The sequence below is a fragment of the Neophocaena asiaeorientalis genome, unplaced genomic scaffold (genome assembly GCF_003031525.2).
Source record: "Neophocaena asiaeorientalis asiaeorientalis breed wild unplaced genomic scaffold, Neophocaena_asiaeorientalis_V1.1 scaffold46, whole genome shotgun sequence".
Lineage (NCBI taxonomy): Eukaryota > Metazoa > Chordata > Mammalia > Artiodactyla > Phocoenidae > Neophocaena > Neophocaena asiaeorientalis.
Window position 1 is genome coordinate 3,451,438 of NW_020175393.1, and position 14,580 is coordinate 3,466,017.

Below are 14,580 nucleotides of genomic sequence, written 5' to 3' on the forward strand. Positions count from 1 at the left end.
GGGCCGTTGATGTGTGTGAGTGTGTGTGTGTTTGGGGGGGATGTAGGTGACAATCAAACTCAGCTGAAAGGGTAAGTCAGAGTTTGCAGGAGAGCAGCTTGTGCAGTGGCAGACAGGAAGGTCTGGCTCACCCAGAGGAGACGTAACCTATTCTGGGGACACTAGGGGCAAACCTTCCAAAACTGTTTAGTTCCCTCCAGGCACAAGTCAGGTCCTGCGGGTGCCTTCTGTCCGCCCCCCACCCCCCCAGCCGCAGAGATGCCCCGGGGCCCCGTCCAGAGACTGCCCAGCCCGGCGGGTGGAGGAGAAGTGAGGGCGCCGTGTGGGAGGAGGCAGGCGGGGGCCCGCGGTGGAGCCGTCTCCCCGCAGGACACTGGGGAGATTTGCTTTCCCGGGCAAGTGCACGAGTGGATGCTGCCGCCGGGCGGCAGAGAACTGCCAGTCGTACAGCTCCTTAAAGGGGTCCGAGGGCGGCACGTGTCACACGGAGGTGGGTGTCGGAGCCCGGTGGAGCTGAGGGGGAGGAACCCACGGAAGGTGGAGCCTGGGCACACCCAGAGGCCAGGGAAGGCCGGGGGGCTGGGGGGGGCGGCGGAAATGACCCGGGAATTCTCTGCTGGGGAAGCCTTTGGACAGACCCAAGGTGGGTCCCCACTCCAGGGGCTTGGAATCCTGGATGGGGGGGCATGGGGCATGGCGATGCTTCTTTCTCTAATATGGGTTCCCTTTCTTCAGGGGTCATCTTAGCAAACCCTGAAAGTAGCACTGTAAATGGGCACAGTTAGGTCTGGCCCTCACCCTTTCTACCTCTGCCTTAACCACCGTCCTCCCAAGCCCCAGGAGTTCTGCTGTGGCCTCCTGGGGGGAGGTGGGCTGAGGCAGCCTCTGAACTGCGTGTGCAGGAGAGGGGAGTTGACTTACCTATGAAAGGATTTAAGGAGCTGAGATGGGGTTCCCTCTCAGTGTTCATCCACTTAGGACTGGCAGATGGGTTAACAAGGGAAAGGTGATGCCAGGGATGGAGTGAAGAGAACACTTAGCAACCCTAGGGGTCAGCCTGGAGGAGGTGACCAGAGACTCTGAGCAGCTGGGTGTGGAGGTCTTTATGCCCAGGCTCCTCTGTTGTGCACAAGCAGATGGGCCCCAGAGCTGGGCTGTGGTGAAAGTGGGGGCTGGCCCTCGGGGCTGAGGGCAGAGCAACCCCCGAGATCGAGGTCAAAGTCTCGCCTTTCCCAGACATTCCTCGGCCTTTATAACTAATGTCCCTGCCAGCAGGGCCTGACTCATATATTTCCGAAGAATGAGAAATCGTTTACAATCATCTATGGCCATTGTAAGAAAACTGAAAAAAAAAAAAGCCAGCTAAGGAAACTTTCTTTTAATGATCTTTCTTCCTTGCCTCCCCCCACTTCTTCTCCACCTACTCCTGTGCCTACCCAGAACTGTGTGTTCCTGTCCCTGGTCCCCAGAGCCTCCCCCAACAGGGGAGGAACAAGGAGGGAGGGGTGATGCACAGTCATTGCAATAAAGAACTTTCAATGTTTGCTGGCAGCCACTGCCCCCCTTCCTTGCTGAACCCCAATATTGTTTGGGCACTAATGTGCCCAGCCCTGGAGAGGGATCATAATTAGTCTAAGCCAGTCATGGCAATCCCATTCCCTTTGCTTTCCCAGCCTCCCTTGCAGCTAGAGGTGGTCAGGTGACCCATTTGTAGCCATGGAGATGTGGAGACGTCAGCCCGGAGGCGTTAGGGCAAGATAAGAAGGTACCCCAGGAGAAGCACTCTGCCCTCACCCCTCCCCAACCCAGCCTCTACCCAAGGCTTCCTAGCACATGGTGAGAGGATCTGACGTTAGGAGCTGCTGTGAAGGCATTTGCTGAGAGGAGGTGAAGAGACCTGCAGGTCTGCCAGCACCCAAACAAATGCCGGCACTTCCATCTCTAGGCTTCTTCACGCCTGAGAAATATTGGGCTGGCCAAAAAGTTCGTTCGTATTTTTTCTGTAAGATGTTATGGAAAACCCCGAATGAATTTTTGGCCAACCCAACATATGCCCCCTTTGTTTAAGTCGTAATTACTTGGGTTTTTGTTGTAGTTGTTGTTGTTACTTACAGCTGAATCCAGTCTTAACTCATAAACCTAATGGTAACTCTAAGGATTCATTATCCCAGAACTACAGAATCCTGGGGCTGGGAGAGCATCTCAATTTCATTATCACTCTCCCTCATTTATGTGAATCTCCTCTCCAGCATCCCCACCCAGAGGTCAGTGACCCTCCACTTGCACATCTCAGTGACCGGCACCTCAGGACTGCCTAAGGAAACCCAGGTTTGATGGCTCCAGGGGGTATAAAATTTTTGTATTAAGTCAAAACTAAATTCCTTACAATGCCACCCATCTGTCTTAGTATGTATAATTAGGAAAGAACAGGGAATTGTAGAAAGCATAGGAGGTGGAGTTGGATGGGTTTAGTGGCAACTTTTTTTAATTACATGACATTGGGCAAGTTACTTAACCTCTCTGATCCTTAGTTTCTTTTATCTATAAAGTGGAGACAATGAATTCTCCTTCCCGAGGTCATTGTGAGAATTTGCTAGCACAGAGTAAGCCTATAGCAATTGTTTGCGGTCTGACCCCTTAACACACAGATTGTGTCAGCTAGCTGTCACATCTGAAATTTTGGCCCAGAAAAGAGGTGAGAGCCCAGGAGAGGGGACTGGTAAGTTTTGATGCAGGGCAAAGAAGATGGGCCGTTATAACTCCCCACCAGAGATGTGTGTGTGTGTGTGCCTGTCTGCTTGAGAACTTGAGGGGCAATGAGGGCCTCCTAGGGAGGTGTGATTGTTCCTCAGAAATGGAAACATAGGTCTTCCCTGGTGGTGCAGGGGTTAAGACTCCGGCGGCCAATGCAGAGGACACTGGTTCGAGCCCTGGTCCGGGAAGATCCCACATGCCACAGAGCAACTGAGCCCGTGCACCACAACTACTGAGCCTGCGTGCCACAACTACTGAAGCCCACGCACCTAGAGCCCGTGCTCTGCAACAAGAGAAGCCACCGCAATGAGAAGCCCGCGCACCGCAACGGAGAGTAGCCCCCCACTCACCGCAACTAGAGAAAGCCCTCATGCAGCAACAGACCCAATGCAGCCGAAACTAAAATAAATTAAATAAATTAAAAAGAAAAAAAAAGAAGAAGACAAAGAAATGGAAACATTCCCAGCCTGGCTGGGCCTGTTGCACAACCTTGTCTCCAGTCTGTCAGCCCCATCCTGCCTGGCCCCAGACCCATTCCTCCTTCTCGGAGGACACCTGCCCTGATGGAGTGGAAAGATTGACGTAACATCAAGGAAGACGCTGATTCAGCAAGAACATCCAGGAGCCTGGGGAAGGTTTGCAAGAGGGGCTTTAATTGCCAAGAATCCAATTAGAAGACGGAGGTGCCGGTCTAGGGGCGGCCAGCCAGGGAAAGGTGGTGGAGGACGAGCGCCCTGTGGCGTGCCAGCCTGGGTGAGTGTCCTCACTTTCTGGAGCGGCTAGCATCGAGGCAGACGCCAAAGTTGGTGTTGGTGATGGAGCCCACGATGGTCCTGTCCACCTCACAGGTCAGACCGCGCTCACAGGGACACTTGTAGTAAACCCCATAGAGGGTCTGCAGAGATACGGAGCCAGTGGAGTCACAGGCTGTGGGAGCCACTTTGGGCATCGCCTGCCCTGCCTCTTTCAGATGGTGCTTCTCCTGACTGCCTCCCCAGGGGGCGCTGTGGGCCTGGAGGACTTGGGTTCTGGTCTCTGCTGTGTGGCTCGCTTGCTCTTACTAACTTGCTCTCTCTGGGAAGCCTCTAGCTACCCATCCATGAAACAGGGATAACAGATGGCTGCCCCACCCATCTCACTGGTCCGTGGTGAGGGTCAAGAGAGGGGATGGGATGGGGAAGGGCTTTGAAGCCTGCTGACCTCCCTCTCATCTCCTCAACGTTCCGTGTCCAGACGGAGCCCCCTCCCTGATTCCCCTTCCGCCCCCCAAGCCTCGAGGGCCCTCCGCCTCGGAGCTGTCCTCCCCGCCGCCACCCCGCCCCGGCACTCGGCACTCACAAAGGCGGAGCACTCGCTGCTCTCTCTGGCCTTGGGTGCGCAGCGGGCCAGGCTCAGGCCGGTATCGCGGTGGCAGCACTTGCTCTGGCACTGGACACTGTTCAGGCAGAGTTCGCCCTCTTTCTGCCAGGGGAAGCCCGTCAGCCCAGACCCACCTCCATTTGATCCCTTCTCCACCCAGAGCCCCACCTCGCCACACACTACCCGGTTGGGGGAGGCATGTGTGAAGGAATCCAGCCCCTGGGGCTGGCGGCCTCTCCTCCCACTCCGACCGCCCATCCACCCACGTGAGAAGCGGGCAGTGTGGTGCCAGAGAAGCAGCCCCGGGCCAGGGACAGGACACCTGGCTTCTAGGACTGGCCGTGCTACCAACTCCCTGGGTGACCCTGGGCAAGTCACTGGCCCACCCTATGCCTCAGAGTTCCCATCTGGAATAGCTACTTGTGGCCCGCAAACAGGGTCTCCAAACCTCTGTGTCCCCCAATCCCTCGAGGAGCCTGTGAAGGTTGAGGACCCTCTCTCCCTGGAAAATTCCTCCCTCCCTCCCCCCACAGACTCTTATAAATAAATCTCAGGGGCATCCCGGAACCTCCGAGTCCATGCATGGCACTGAGTTAAGAACCTGTGAACTGAGTTCTTAACCCAAAGGGCTTTTGCAATTGTGCCCTTGGTGGAGAGGCAGCGTGGGCAGTGGTGAGATCCTGGCTCTGGAGCCTGCCAGCCCAGGCGCCAACCCCTGCTCAAGACTTTCCAGCTGTGTGACCTCAGGCAGGTGACTGAATCTTCCCCGTGTCAGCTTTCCATCTGGAAACGGGGTTGATCAGAATAGTACCTATCTCACGTGGCTCTTATGAGGACTAAATACGGAAGTATTCCTGAGGCATTTGGAGCTGGTCTGGTCAGGCTAGGTCAGAAGCCAGAATCACTGGGGAAGCTTTTTAAACTACTGAACCTTCTGAGCCAGAGTTTCTGGGGCAGGAGCCCAGGGCTCTTAATTTTATTTATTTATTTTTGGCCGCACCACGGCTTGCAGGATCTTAGTTCCCTAACCTGGGATGGAACCGTGGCAGTGAAAGCGCTGAGTCCTAACCACTGGACTGCAAGGGAATTCCGCTCTGGAATTTTATAAAGTGCCCTCAGCCAGGTTGAACCGCTGCTCTGAGCATACTCCATGCTGATCAACCTCCTCTGGGGCCACTGGGGAAGGGGCGTGGGACAGGAATGGGCAGTAAAGGAAGAGACGCCTTACCTCCCAGCCCTTGGGTAGCCCCACGTGGGGACAACTTGACCCACCCAGAGGTCAAGATCCAAGCTTAAAAAGAATTCCCACCTCGGGGTTCAGATGACTTCTGCCCTGAAGACCCTCTTACCAGGTTGATAATGAGTCCCCGGGGGTCGGGGACTGCATAGGCTACCGCGAGGGCAAGGAGTAGGAGGACGAGGACCTTCTCCATGATGAGTGGGCACAGCTGGCGTATGTAGTGGCCGGCAGGTCAGGTGGCAAAAGACAGAGCCAGAGGGGGTGGTGGGGCTATAAAAGGGACCTCACCCACACGTGACCCATCTTCCCAGTCCCGCAGGGCCTGCCGTGGGTAGAGACCCAGCTGTGGCCAATCTGCTGGGGTGGGTCCTGATAAGGTAGCTGGGTACCACCTGGCACCTGGTGCCTTGTGTGTGTGTGTGTGTGTGTGTGTGTGTGTGTGTGTGTATGTGTGTGTGTGTGTGTGTTGGGCGGGGGGTGCTGATATGGCAGCATTGTTAAGAGTGGGAACTCTGGGACACTTTTACCTGTACGAGTTATTAGCTGGGCAAGTTATCTGTTCTGAATCTGTCCCCTTATCTGTCAACTGATAAGAGGTGTGAGAGTTGAGTGAATTAACATATGTTGTATACATAATACACATAGCCTGGGACAGGGCTCGGCATGTGAGCAGTACACGTTAGCTGCCATCACTGCTGTATTCACCTCTGGCGCCCTGAGCTCTGTGGCAGGGCTGGGACTAGGGTGAGGCAACTGAGACACCTAGAGTGTGAGCACGTCCTTAAATTTTGCATCCTAGACACCTCTCTTGCCTCACCCCAGTCTGGGCCCTGCTTTTGACCAGGTATGTGGCAGTATCAGGCTCGCGTGAGGAGGGGGCCCAGTTTCCCCACCCTCAACCTTCCCAGGCCCCCTCGGGGATTTTCAGGTGGGGCCGGGGCCCTGGGCCTGCGACCAGCCCTGCGACCCCTGGCCGAGGGGTATGTGTTCTCACTCCAGGTGTACCACCCTCCCACCCTCCCACTGGGGGTGCCTGCAGGAGTGATTTAGGGGCGCTTAGGAAGTCCTTCTCCAGCGACTCTCTCCCGTTCCTTTCCACTTCATTTAACATGTGCAATTCCAGCATTAAAGACTCACCACTGTAGTTAATGCTCCACTCACCCCGTCCCCCACCCCAGGCCACGTGTGCGCACGAGCAGTCGTTAGTCCTGGCTGAGGATGAGGGTCTCGTGAGCCTCTGATGGCCTGGGCTGAAGGCTGGGAAGGGCACAGCTGCCTGAGTGTGCTCAGCTGTGGGACCAGAGCAGCTTTCCCTGAAGGACTGTTCATTGTAGCAAAGCACCCCTTCCCCAACCCAGAGGTGGAAGACGGCCCTGCTGGGGAGGCCCCAGACTGGGTTGCCTTTATCCTGGCTTCAAAACTCACCATAACTAGCTACATGACCTTGGACAAGTTATTTAAATTTGTAATCTCTGTGAGCCTCAGTTTTTTTATCGAGGCAAAGAGGTTGATAGCTCTTAGTAAAATGAGGATTGAATAAGACAGTGTATGTGAAACCCCATAGAAGTGCCTGGCACATAGTAGGTGCTCAGCCTGTGTAGCCACCCCCTGTCACTCCCCCTTATAGCATTGAGGGTGGCGTAGAGAGGAGCAGCTGGAGGAACCAGCCAGGAGACCCTCAAAATGAGAGAAACCTACCCAATTCCAGAGACATGGAAATGCCATTGATTAAAGGAGCCTATCTTCTCTTATTTTTAGGGAACTCAGTGTTTAAAACCACTTTTCCCCATGAGCTCATCCTGACCCCTCCTTCTCTCCCCACCCTTCTGTTCCCTTCTCACAAGTCAAGACTAGGGGGCCTGGGAAGAAACTGGAACCGAGGAGCTGTTTCTATCTGTGATTGAAGCTATGAAACTGCATCAGTCCTAGTATTGCCAGCAGCTCATGGCCACCTTCCCAGAGGAGAAAGAATGGAGATTTTTCCATTACAAATGAAGAATATAGCAAAGAGAACTTTGGCAATGTTTGTGCTTCCAAAATGTAAGCAAGATGTAATTAAGGACTTTTTGGACCAAAACCTCATACGGTCTAACCACCCTTTCTCCAATGTAAAGAGTGTTTTGCTTCGGGTTTTTCACCCTCAGAAAAGAACCAATTTTACTGTATGTAATGTAGATATTGCATCTCAATTAAAAAACAAACAGGGACTTCCCTGGCGGTCCAGTTGTTAAGGCTCCGTGCTTCCACAGCAGGGGGGATGGGTTCCATCCCTGGTCTGGGTACTAAGATCTGGCAAGCCACATGGCACGGCTAAAACAAACAAACAAATAAAAGGGGACAAAATTCTCCCTGGTCAAGTCCTACCACCTGGGATGGTGGGGGATGGGTGTTGTCATGCCTCCTGGTCAGTAGGGTTGGGCCACAGTGGCTGTAGACCCAGAGATGTGGCAAACTCCTCTTGGGTGTCACCCAGTCTTCGTTCACCAAGATCCACCCCAGACACACAAGGACGGGCCTCTGGCAGCCATGTTAGTAAATGAGACTGTCTTTGCACCCCACCACTGGACAGACTAGACAAGGAATGGACATCTGACCCAAGGCCCTCTCCTGGGATGTAGGCCTGTGCCCACCAGCTCGCCTTCAAGCTGATCTGAAACATGGAACTAGGGAAGCCCAGGAAGGCAGTTTTCTGACGTGCTGATGAAGACATGGAGAAAGCTGGACTGCAGAGGGGAGGAAGAATGGATTCACCATTTGGGAAGAAGCAGCGTCAGCCGTGCCCTGACTTGCTGATGGATTTCCAGGTCCTGGTTACACATACTTGCACACACACACACACACACTCACACACACCCACAAACCCTTCCCATGGCTGCTGCATTCCTGCCCCTATGGGACCTGAAACTCCCCTATAACACATTCCCTTTACATAAGCCACAAACACAGGCATCGCAGTTCTGGGAAGGGGCTCACAGCTCTGGATCAAGGTCAGATGTGCGACAGCCCTGGAGTCAGCTTGTGGAGCAGACAGGGAATCCACTCAAGATTCAAATTCCCAATCAAGAGACTCAGGTTGACTTAGTTTGGGTCCTCCAGACCCCTACTCAAGATCTGCACTGGGCAGAGCCCTGAGGGGAATGGAAAGGGGAGGGGCAGTTCTCCAAATAGGGAGTGAGTTTTTGTTACCAAAGAAAGGGGAAGGGGGCTTCCCTGGTGGTGCAGTGATTGAGAGTCCGCCTGCCGATGCAGGGCATACGGGTTCGTACCCCGGTCCGGGAAGATCCCACATGCCGCAGAGCGGCTGGGCCTGTGAGCCATGGCCACTGAGCCTGCGCGTCCGGAGCCTGTGCTCCGCAACGGGAGAGGCCGCAACAGTGAGAGGCCCGTGTACCGCAAAAAAAAAAAGAAAGGGGAGGGATTTCTGGGATGTGCAATAATTTTAGCTTTTAAATTTACATTGACCATCCAGTCTCCATTTTGTTTAGGTGAGGGTAGGAAATGAGACATTCAGTGACTTTCAGGTTACCAGTCTTTAATTCAATACTCAGCCTTTAGGGTTCTCCTCACCACCCCATTCTCCTGACCAAGATTGGATTGAGTGTGGAGTGAAGCTTATGTGGCTTCAGGAATTAGGGGAAGGGGTCCTTTTGATCCTCTGGGCCCTCAGTGGCTGCTGTGAAGATGTCCCTTGTCCCACCTCAGCCTTCTGGTCCTGCTGAAATCTGTGCTCTGTTCTCTTAGCACGGCCCCTCCCTTCGCTGGTCAACAAACACATGAACTCTTTATTTCCCATAATTTATAATGCTCACTCCTTGCTAGTGTTCCCTTCAAACACATCACAACCATCCTCTGAAGAAAGCTAGGGAGATGGCCCAAAGTGTCACTAGTCATTACTCCAGCGCTAGGTCCAGGACGTCTGTGTTATGTCACCCCTCTTTTAGTTTGGTCACAATCACATCTCAGTATTCTACAGCTCAGGCACTAAATATTAAAGTTAGCCATCATCAAAGAAGAGAGAGTTAGTAGGGTATATAAATATACACATGACACATCAAGAATGAAAATCTGGGTAGACAGTAGAGTCCTCTTTTGTTTTTTAATTTTTGGCTGCGCCGCACGGCATGCGGTATCTTAGTTCCCCAACCAGGGATGGAACTCATGCCCCCTGCAGTGGAAGCATGGAGTCTTAACCACTGGACCACCGGGGAAGTCTCTAGAGTCCTCCTTTCTTCAGGCACCATGTGGCTGTAGACAGTGCTTGTGACTTTCATCCTCCATCTCCCATCCTATTCCTTTTGCTCTCAGCCAGCATCTCTGCTGATCAGGGTCCTTTATGCTGTACAGTGACCCAGACCTTCTAGCCCTGAGATATCTGGGCCCTTGATGGGCCTGACCCTGTGTTGGGTTACTGAAGCCTTCATTAATTTGTTTCTTCCTTCCATTAATTTTTTTATACTGGACACAGTAATAATAGGAGGCAGCCCATGCATATGTTCTACACATACCTCTCCGTTCCCTTTGTGTAACAGCACACCCTCTCCCCTGGACAGTAAGGATTTGATACCCTACCAACATGAGTAACCCCCCTTTTAAAAAAATTAAAGTATAATTGACACAGAAAATCCACCCTTTATAATATACAGTTCCATGAGTTTTGACAAACACATACATCATGGAACCAACACCCCAACCAAGATACAGAACACTTCCATCACCTTAAAAAAAATTCCCTTGTATGATTCCTTTATAATCAACCCCACCACCAGATCCTGGCAACCACAAATCTGTTTTATTTCCCTATAGTTTTGCCTATTCTATATGTAATATAGATGAAATCACACAGTTTGTATATATTTCTCTTGGGGGGTGGTGTCTCGCTTCTTTTCCTTAACACCTTTGAGATTCAGGCAAGCTGTTGCAGGTCGCAGTAGCTACTTACTTTTTATTGCTGAGTGTCTGGGTGGAAGTCCATTGTCTGGAAGTAGTCCATTGTCATTTCCCACCTGAAAGACATTTGGTTTATTTCTGAAAAGCTTTGGGCAATTATGGATAAAGCTGCTACACATACTCATGTTTTTTTGTGTGTGTGAACACACGTTTTCATTTCTCTGAGACAAATACCCAGGACTGAGACGGCTGAGTCTCACAGCAAATGTTTGTTTCCATTTCTAAGAGATGCCAAACTGTTTTCCAAAGTGGCTGAACAAATATGCATTCCCACCAGCAACATACAAAAGTTCCAGTTGCTCCACATCCTTGCCAGTACTTGACATTGTCAGTTTTGGGGGGGGGGGTTGTTTTTAATTGAGCCTTTCTCACCGGTGTATAATGGTATGTGTGGTTTAATTTGCATTTGCCTGCTGACTAATGATTGAGTGTTTTTTCATGTGCTTAATTGCCATCCATATATCTTCTTTGAAAGAAGTATTTGTGTGAATCTTTTGCCATCCAATCTTTAAATGGGTTGCTTGTTTTCTTATTATTGAGTTTTGAGAGTTATAGATGTCATACCAGGAGCTCAAAGTTTGTTGATATTGTTGGGGGCCAGTAGTGACTGGCTGTATTGGCTTTGATGGAAGATTCATCCACAGTCTCCATCTGTCCCACCGTGGACACATTGCTAGGGGTCTTTGAGCCAGTGCACGGTGGGATTGGAATGGGGGTGCTGAGGAAGGAGGCTGGCTAGCATTCACAGCGTGAATCATCCTGTCCAACTGATGTTAAAAGACTCTGTAGTAGCAGGCCTCTGGAGTACATTCTCATTGAACCCAAATACTCTCTAGTTTGTGCCCCTACTCTGAAGGCTCCCTTTCCCCAAACTTTTACTTAACTCTCCCAACTTACTCTAAGATAATGACCATATGACTGGTCCATTATCTGCTGCCCACAAAGTGGTGTTCGTCTGTACCTTAGGCCCTCTCCCCTCACAGGAGAGTTGGTACATTTCCTGAGGTGCCATAACAAATTATTACAAACTAGGTGGCTTAAAACAACAAGTTGGTTCACTTATAATTCTGGAGGTCAGAAGTTGAAATCAAGGTGTCAGCAGGGCTGCACTCCCTGCAGAGGCTCTAGGGAAGGATCCATTCCCCACCCCTTCTAGCTTCTGGTGGTTGCCAGCTTCTTTGGCTGTGGCTTCATCATTCTAGTCCCTGCCTCCATAGGCATGTCGCCTTTTCTTCTTTGTCTTCTTGTCTGTGTCTCTTAGAAGGACTCTTGTCATTGGATTTAAGACCCCCCCACCCCGAGATGATCTGATAGGATCTCCTTATCTCAAAATCCTCAATTTAATTACATCTGCAAAGAACCCTCTTCCAAATAATGTAACATTCATAGGTTCTGGGGATTAGGATGTATTGATAGATCTTTTGGGGATAGATAGTTACAGCACTTGAAGTTCTACCTTCCATGAATATTTCCCTTCCCTGCTGTCCTCAGGACCTTCCCATGGAGGGTGGGATGTCATGCCACAGCAATCCATCATTACCTGGTGCCAGCATGCTCTGTCTAGAGCAGGCCGAGGAAGGGGCTTCAATTCCACAGTGAGAGAAGAGGCTCAACATCCCCCCGCAGGACCCACACAGCAGGGTATCACCCGCACATAGGAAGGAGGTTAGGAGGCTGGTCAGCCAAAACCAAAAACAATGTGACAAAGGTCCACTAGAGACAGGAGCCACCACCCTTGCACCTTTCCAGGCATTGATAGTGACTGATTTCTACAGCTCCCATGGGCACATAATACTGTTTTTGATTTATTATTTGGAGAGTGAGAGGGAGCACCAGGGGCATTGGCTTAGCTCTTCCTAGTATATTACCCTTTAGCTCAAGGGTCAGGGGGCCAAGGTGAGGATTCTACCAGTTCCTGAGGTGATCTGGTCTAACCATTCAGGAGCATGGGATGGGTTAAAGGCCTTGCAGTTCAGTCCTTTCATACACCTGAATCTTATTTTAAGGGTCCTATGCCCTCTAGCAACAAGACTTAATGAATTCTTTGAGCCATTGCACATAAAGGTCTTGCAATTCATTTTATTCCTTGAATCAACAATCTAGACAACTGGGCTTGTCTTGCTTGACATTATTCATTGCCTTTATAAGCAGTCACCCTACTCTGTGTTCCTGACTCCTTCATTACCTTTAAATCTGTCTGTGGCCAAAGCTACTCAGTTCCCCAGAACTTGACCCCCAGAGGGCACATGATCTCTATTTTTTGCAGCTGATAATTTGATTAGCTGCTTCTCCTCTCCGTATCATGGGCTGCGGTTTTCCCAACTCCAGACATAAACAGGAGTATCAGGGTCTTTTGTCTGAAGCCTGGGCCTGAAACTCCCTTTCTGGTGCTAATATTTGGATCAGGTTAGGGTTCTTTTTTTATTCGGCCTCACAGCTTGCAGGATCTTAGTTCCCTGACCAGAGATTGAACCCATGCCCTTGCAGTGAAAGTGCTGAGTCCTAACCACTGGACTGCCAGGGAATTTCCCAGATTAGGACTCTTTGATGCCAATAGCGAAAACCTACTCTAGCTAATGAAAGCAAAAAAGAAGGAAATGGAAAGATAGTGGGTGAGTCACAGAGCTGAAGATGGAACAGAGCCACCTGTCTTGGGCGGGGCAGGAATCAAGGTGGCTCTAAAGCTCCCAGCAGCAGGAGTTTATGGATTATCTCTTGAGGATGTTGCCAAGCCCTGACTAAACAATACCTTTTTTTCCTCATGTCAATCCACCACTAATTCAGATTCCCTAGAGAGAGACTGATGGCCTAGCTTGGGTCACACACCCAGGCCTGTCTCTAGGGTCTGTGTGCCCTGTGATTGGCTATCCCACCAGAACCTCAGAAAGCAAGAGAGCCTTCTCTCAGAGGCAGGGGAAGTTCTGTTGGTCAGGCCAAACAAAGAATGTCCATCAGCTCCTAAGAGCTTGGCCCCAGGTTAGGGCCTTTTCTGAATGGGGAAACATACAGCCCCTGCTCTGGGGAAGCTCCCAGTCTGATGGTGGAGACACAGGCCATGCCTTGATGAACTTCCAGTCTGATGGCAAAGACTGGTCACAAAACCAGAGACTTAAGAGGAAGAGGAAACATAGGTAACAGCACAAATATGTTTAATGCAAGGTTCTTTTTAATAGTGAAAAACTGGAAACTGTCAAAATACCCCCAAAGGGGAGAATAATTAAACAATTATTACATAAAGACTAAAATCATGTTTTTGAAAAACTAGTAATGTGAGAAAAAAATTGGATGCTAAATACGTGTACATTATTATCCAACTGTGTAAAGCAGTATGTCCAGGAGGAGGGAAATACACCAATATGTTAACAGAGGTAATAATAATAACAATAGTAATAATACTAATAAACATTCTGAGCACTTTTATATGTGAGGCCCTGGGCTAAACATTTTACATATGTTATTTTACCTGACCGTTATGTGACAGATACTATTCTCATCCCCATCTTATAGACGAATAAACTGAGGCTTGGGAAAGTTACATCCTTAGGCAACAAGTGGCTGACTCAAATCCAGACCTGCCTAAAGCTCCCAGTTTGGGGTTATGAGTGATTTTTATTCTTTTATGTAACTTTCTTGAATTTTTCTATATACTAATCATGTATTTACCTATAAATTCAGGAAAAATATAGATATTTTGAAAAAGAGGGGAAAAAAGGAAATATGCAGGGGGGGTGAGGGAGGGATGGACTGGGAGTTTGGGGTTAGTAGATGCAAACTATTACATATAGAATGGATCAGCAACAAGGTGCTACTGTATAGCACAGGGAACTATATTCAATGTCCTGGGATAAACCATAATGGAAAAGAATTAAAAAAGAACGTGTATTTGTGTATAACCGGGTCACTTTTGCTGTACAGCAGAAATTAACACAACATTGTAAATCAACTATACTTCAATAAAAAATAAATTTAAAAAAAGAAATAGGCAACAACAACATAAACAAGAGGAGGAAGACATTGTATTGAACAAAAAGCATATGTTAAGGTCTGAGAAGGCTCATAAGAACTGTTCTTTACTTTGTAGCTTCTATTATCACCCTATCAGTCTGCATGGCAAATACACATATATTTACATATATGTAAATACCTCACGGTCCTTGAGAGCAGGGGCTCTGTCCTTTTTATTCTATGGTTCTTGCTGAGGGAAGATATCCTCCAACATAGGGCATAGTACACAATAGGCCCTTAGTAATCGTCGATTGAGTGATAGGGACGAGAAACCA

The 14,580-nt window shown here is 50.0% G+C and overlaps 2 protein-coding genes across 3 annotated transcripts; one reads left to right on the forward strand and one right to left on the reverse strand.

Moving 5' to 3' along the window:
- The first annotated feature begins 258 nt into the window (after nt 1-258).
- CLPSL1 (colipase like 1) lies at nt 259-1,528 on the forward strand. The gene is given in 4 exon segments (XM_024766054.1): nt 259-309; nt 401-490; nt 1,267-1,371; nt 1,373-1,528. Coding segments are annotated over 4 exon segments (402 nt in total).
- Nucleotides 1,529-3,517: 1,989 nt separating this feature from the next.
- Nucleotides 3,518-5,546, reverse strand: CLPS (colipase). 2 transcript variants are annotated; one of them, XM_024766374.1, is made up of 3 exons: nt 5,463-5,546; nt 4,093-4,215; nt 3,518-3,649 (listed from the first exon to the last, which is right to left on the reverse strand). In XM_024766374.1, the coding sequence occupies exons 1-3, from the start codon at nt 5,544-5,546 to the stop codon at nt 3,518-3,520; spliced, it is 339 nt and encodes a 112-aa protein (XP_024622142.1). The 2 variants fall into 2 exon arrangements, with proteins under 2 accessions (XP_024622142.1, XP_024622143.1); XM_024766375.1 differs by lacking the exon at nt 4,093-4,215.
- Nucleotides 5,547-14,580: the final 9,034 nt, after the last annotated feature.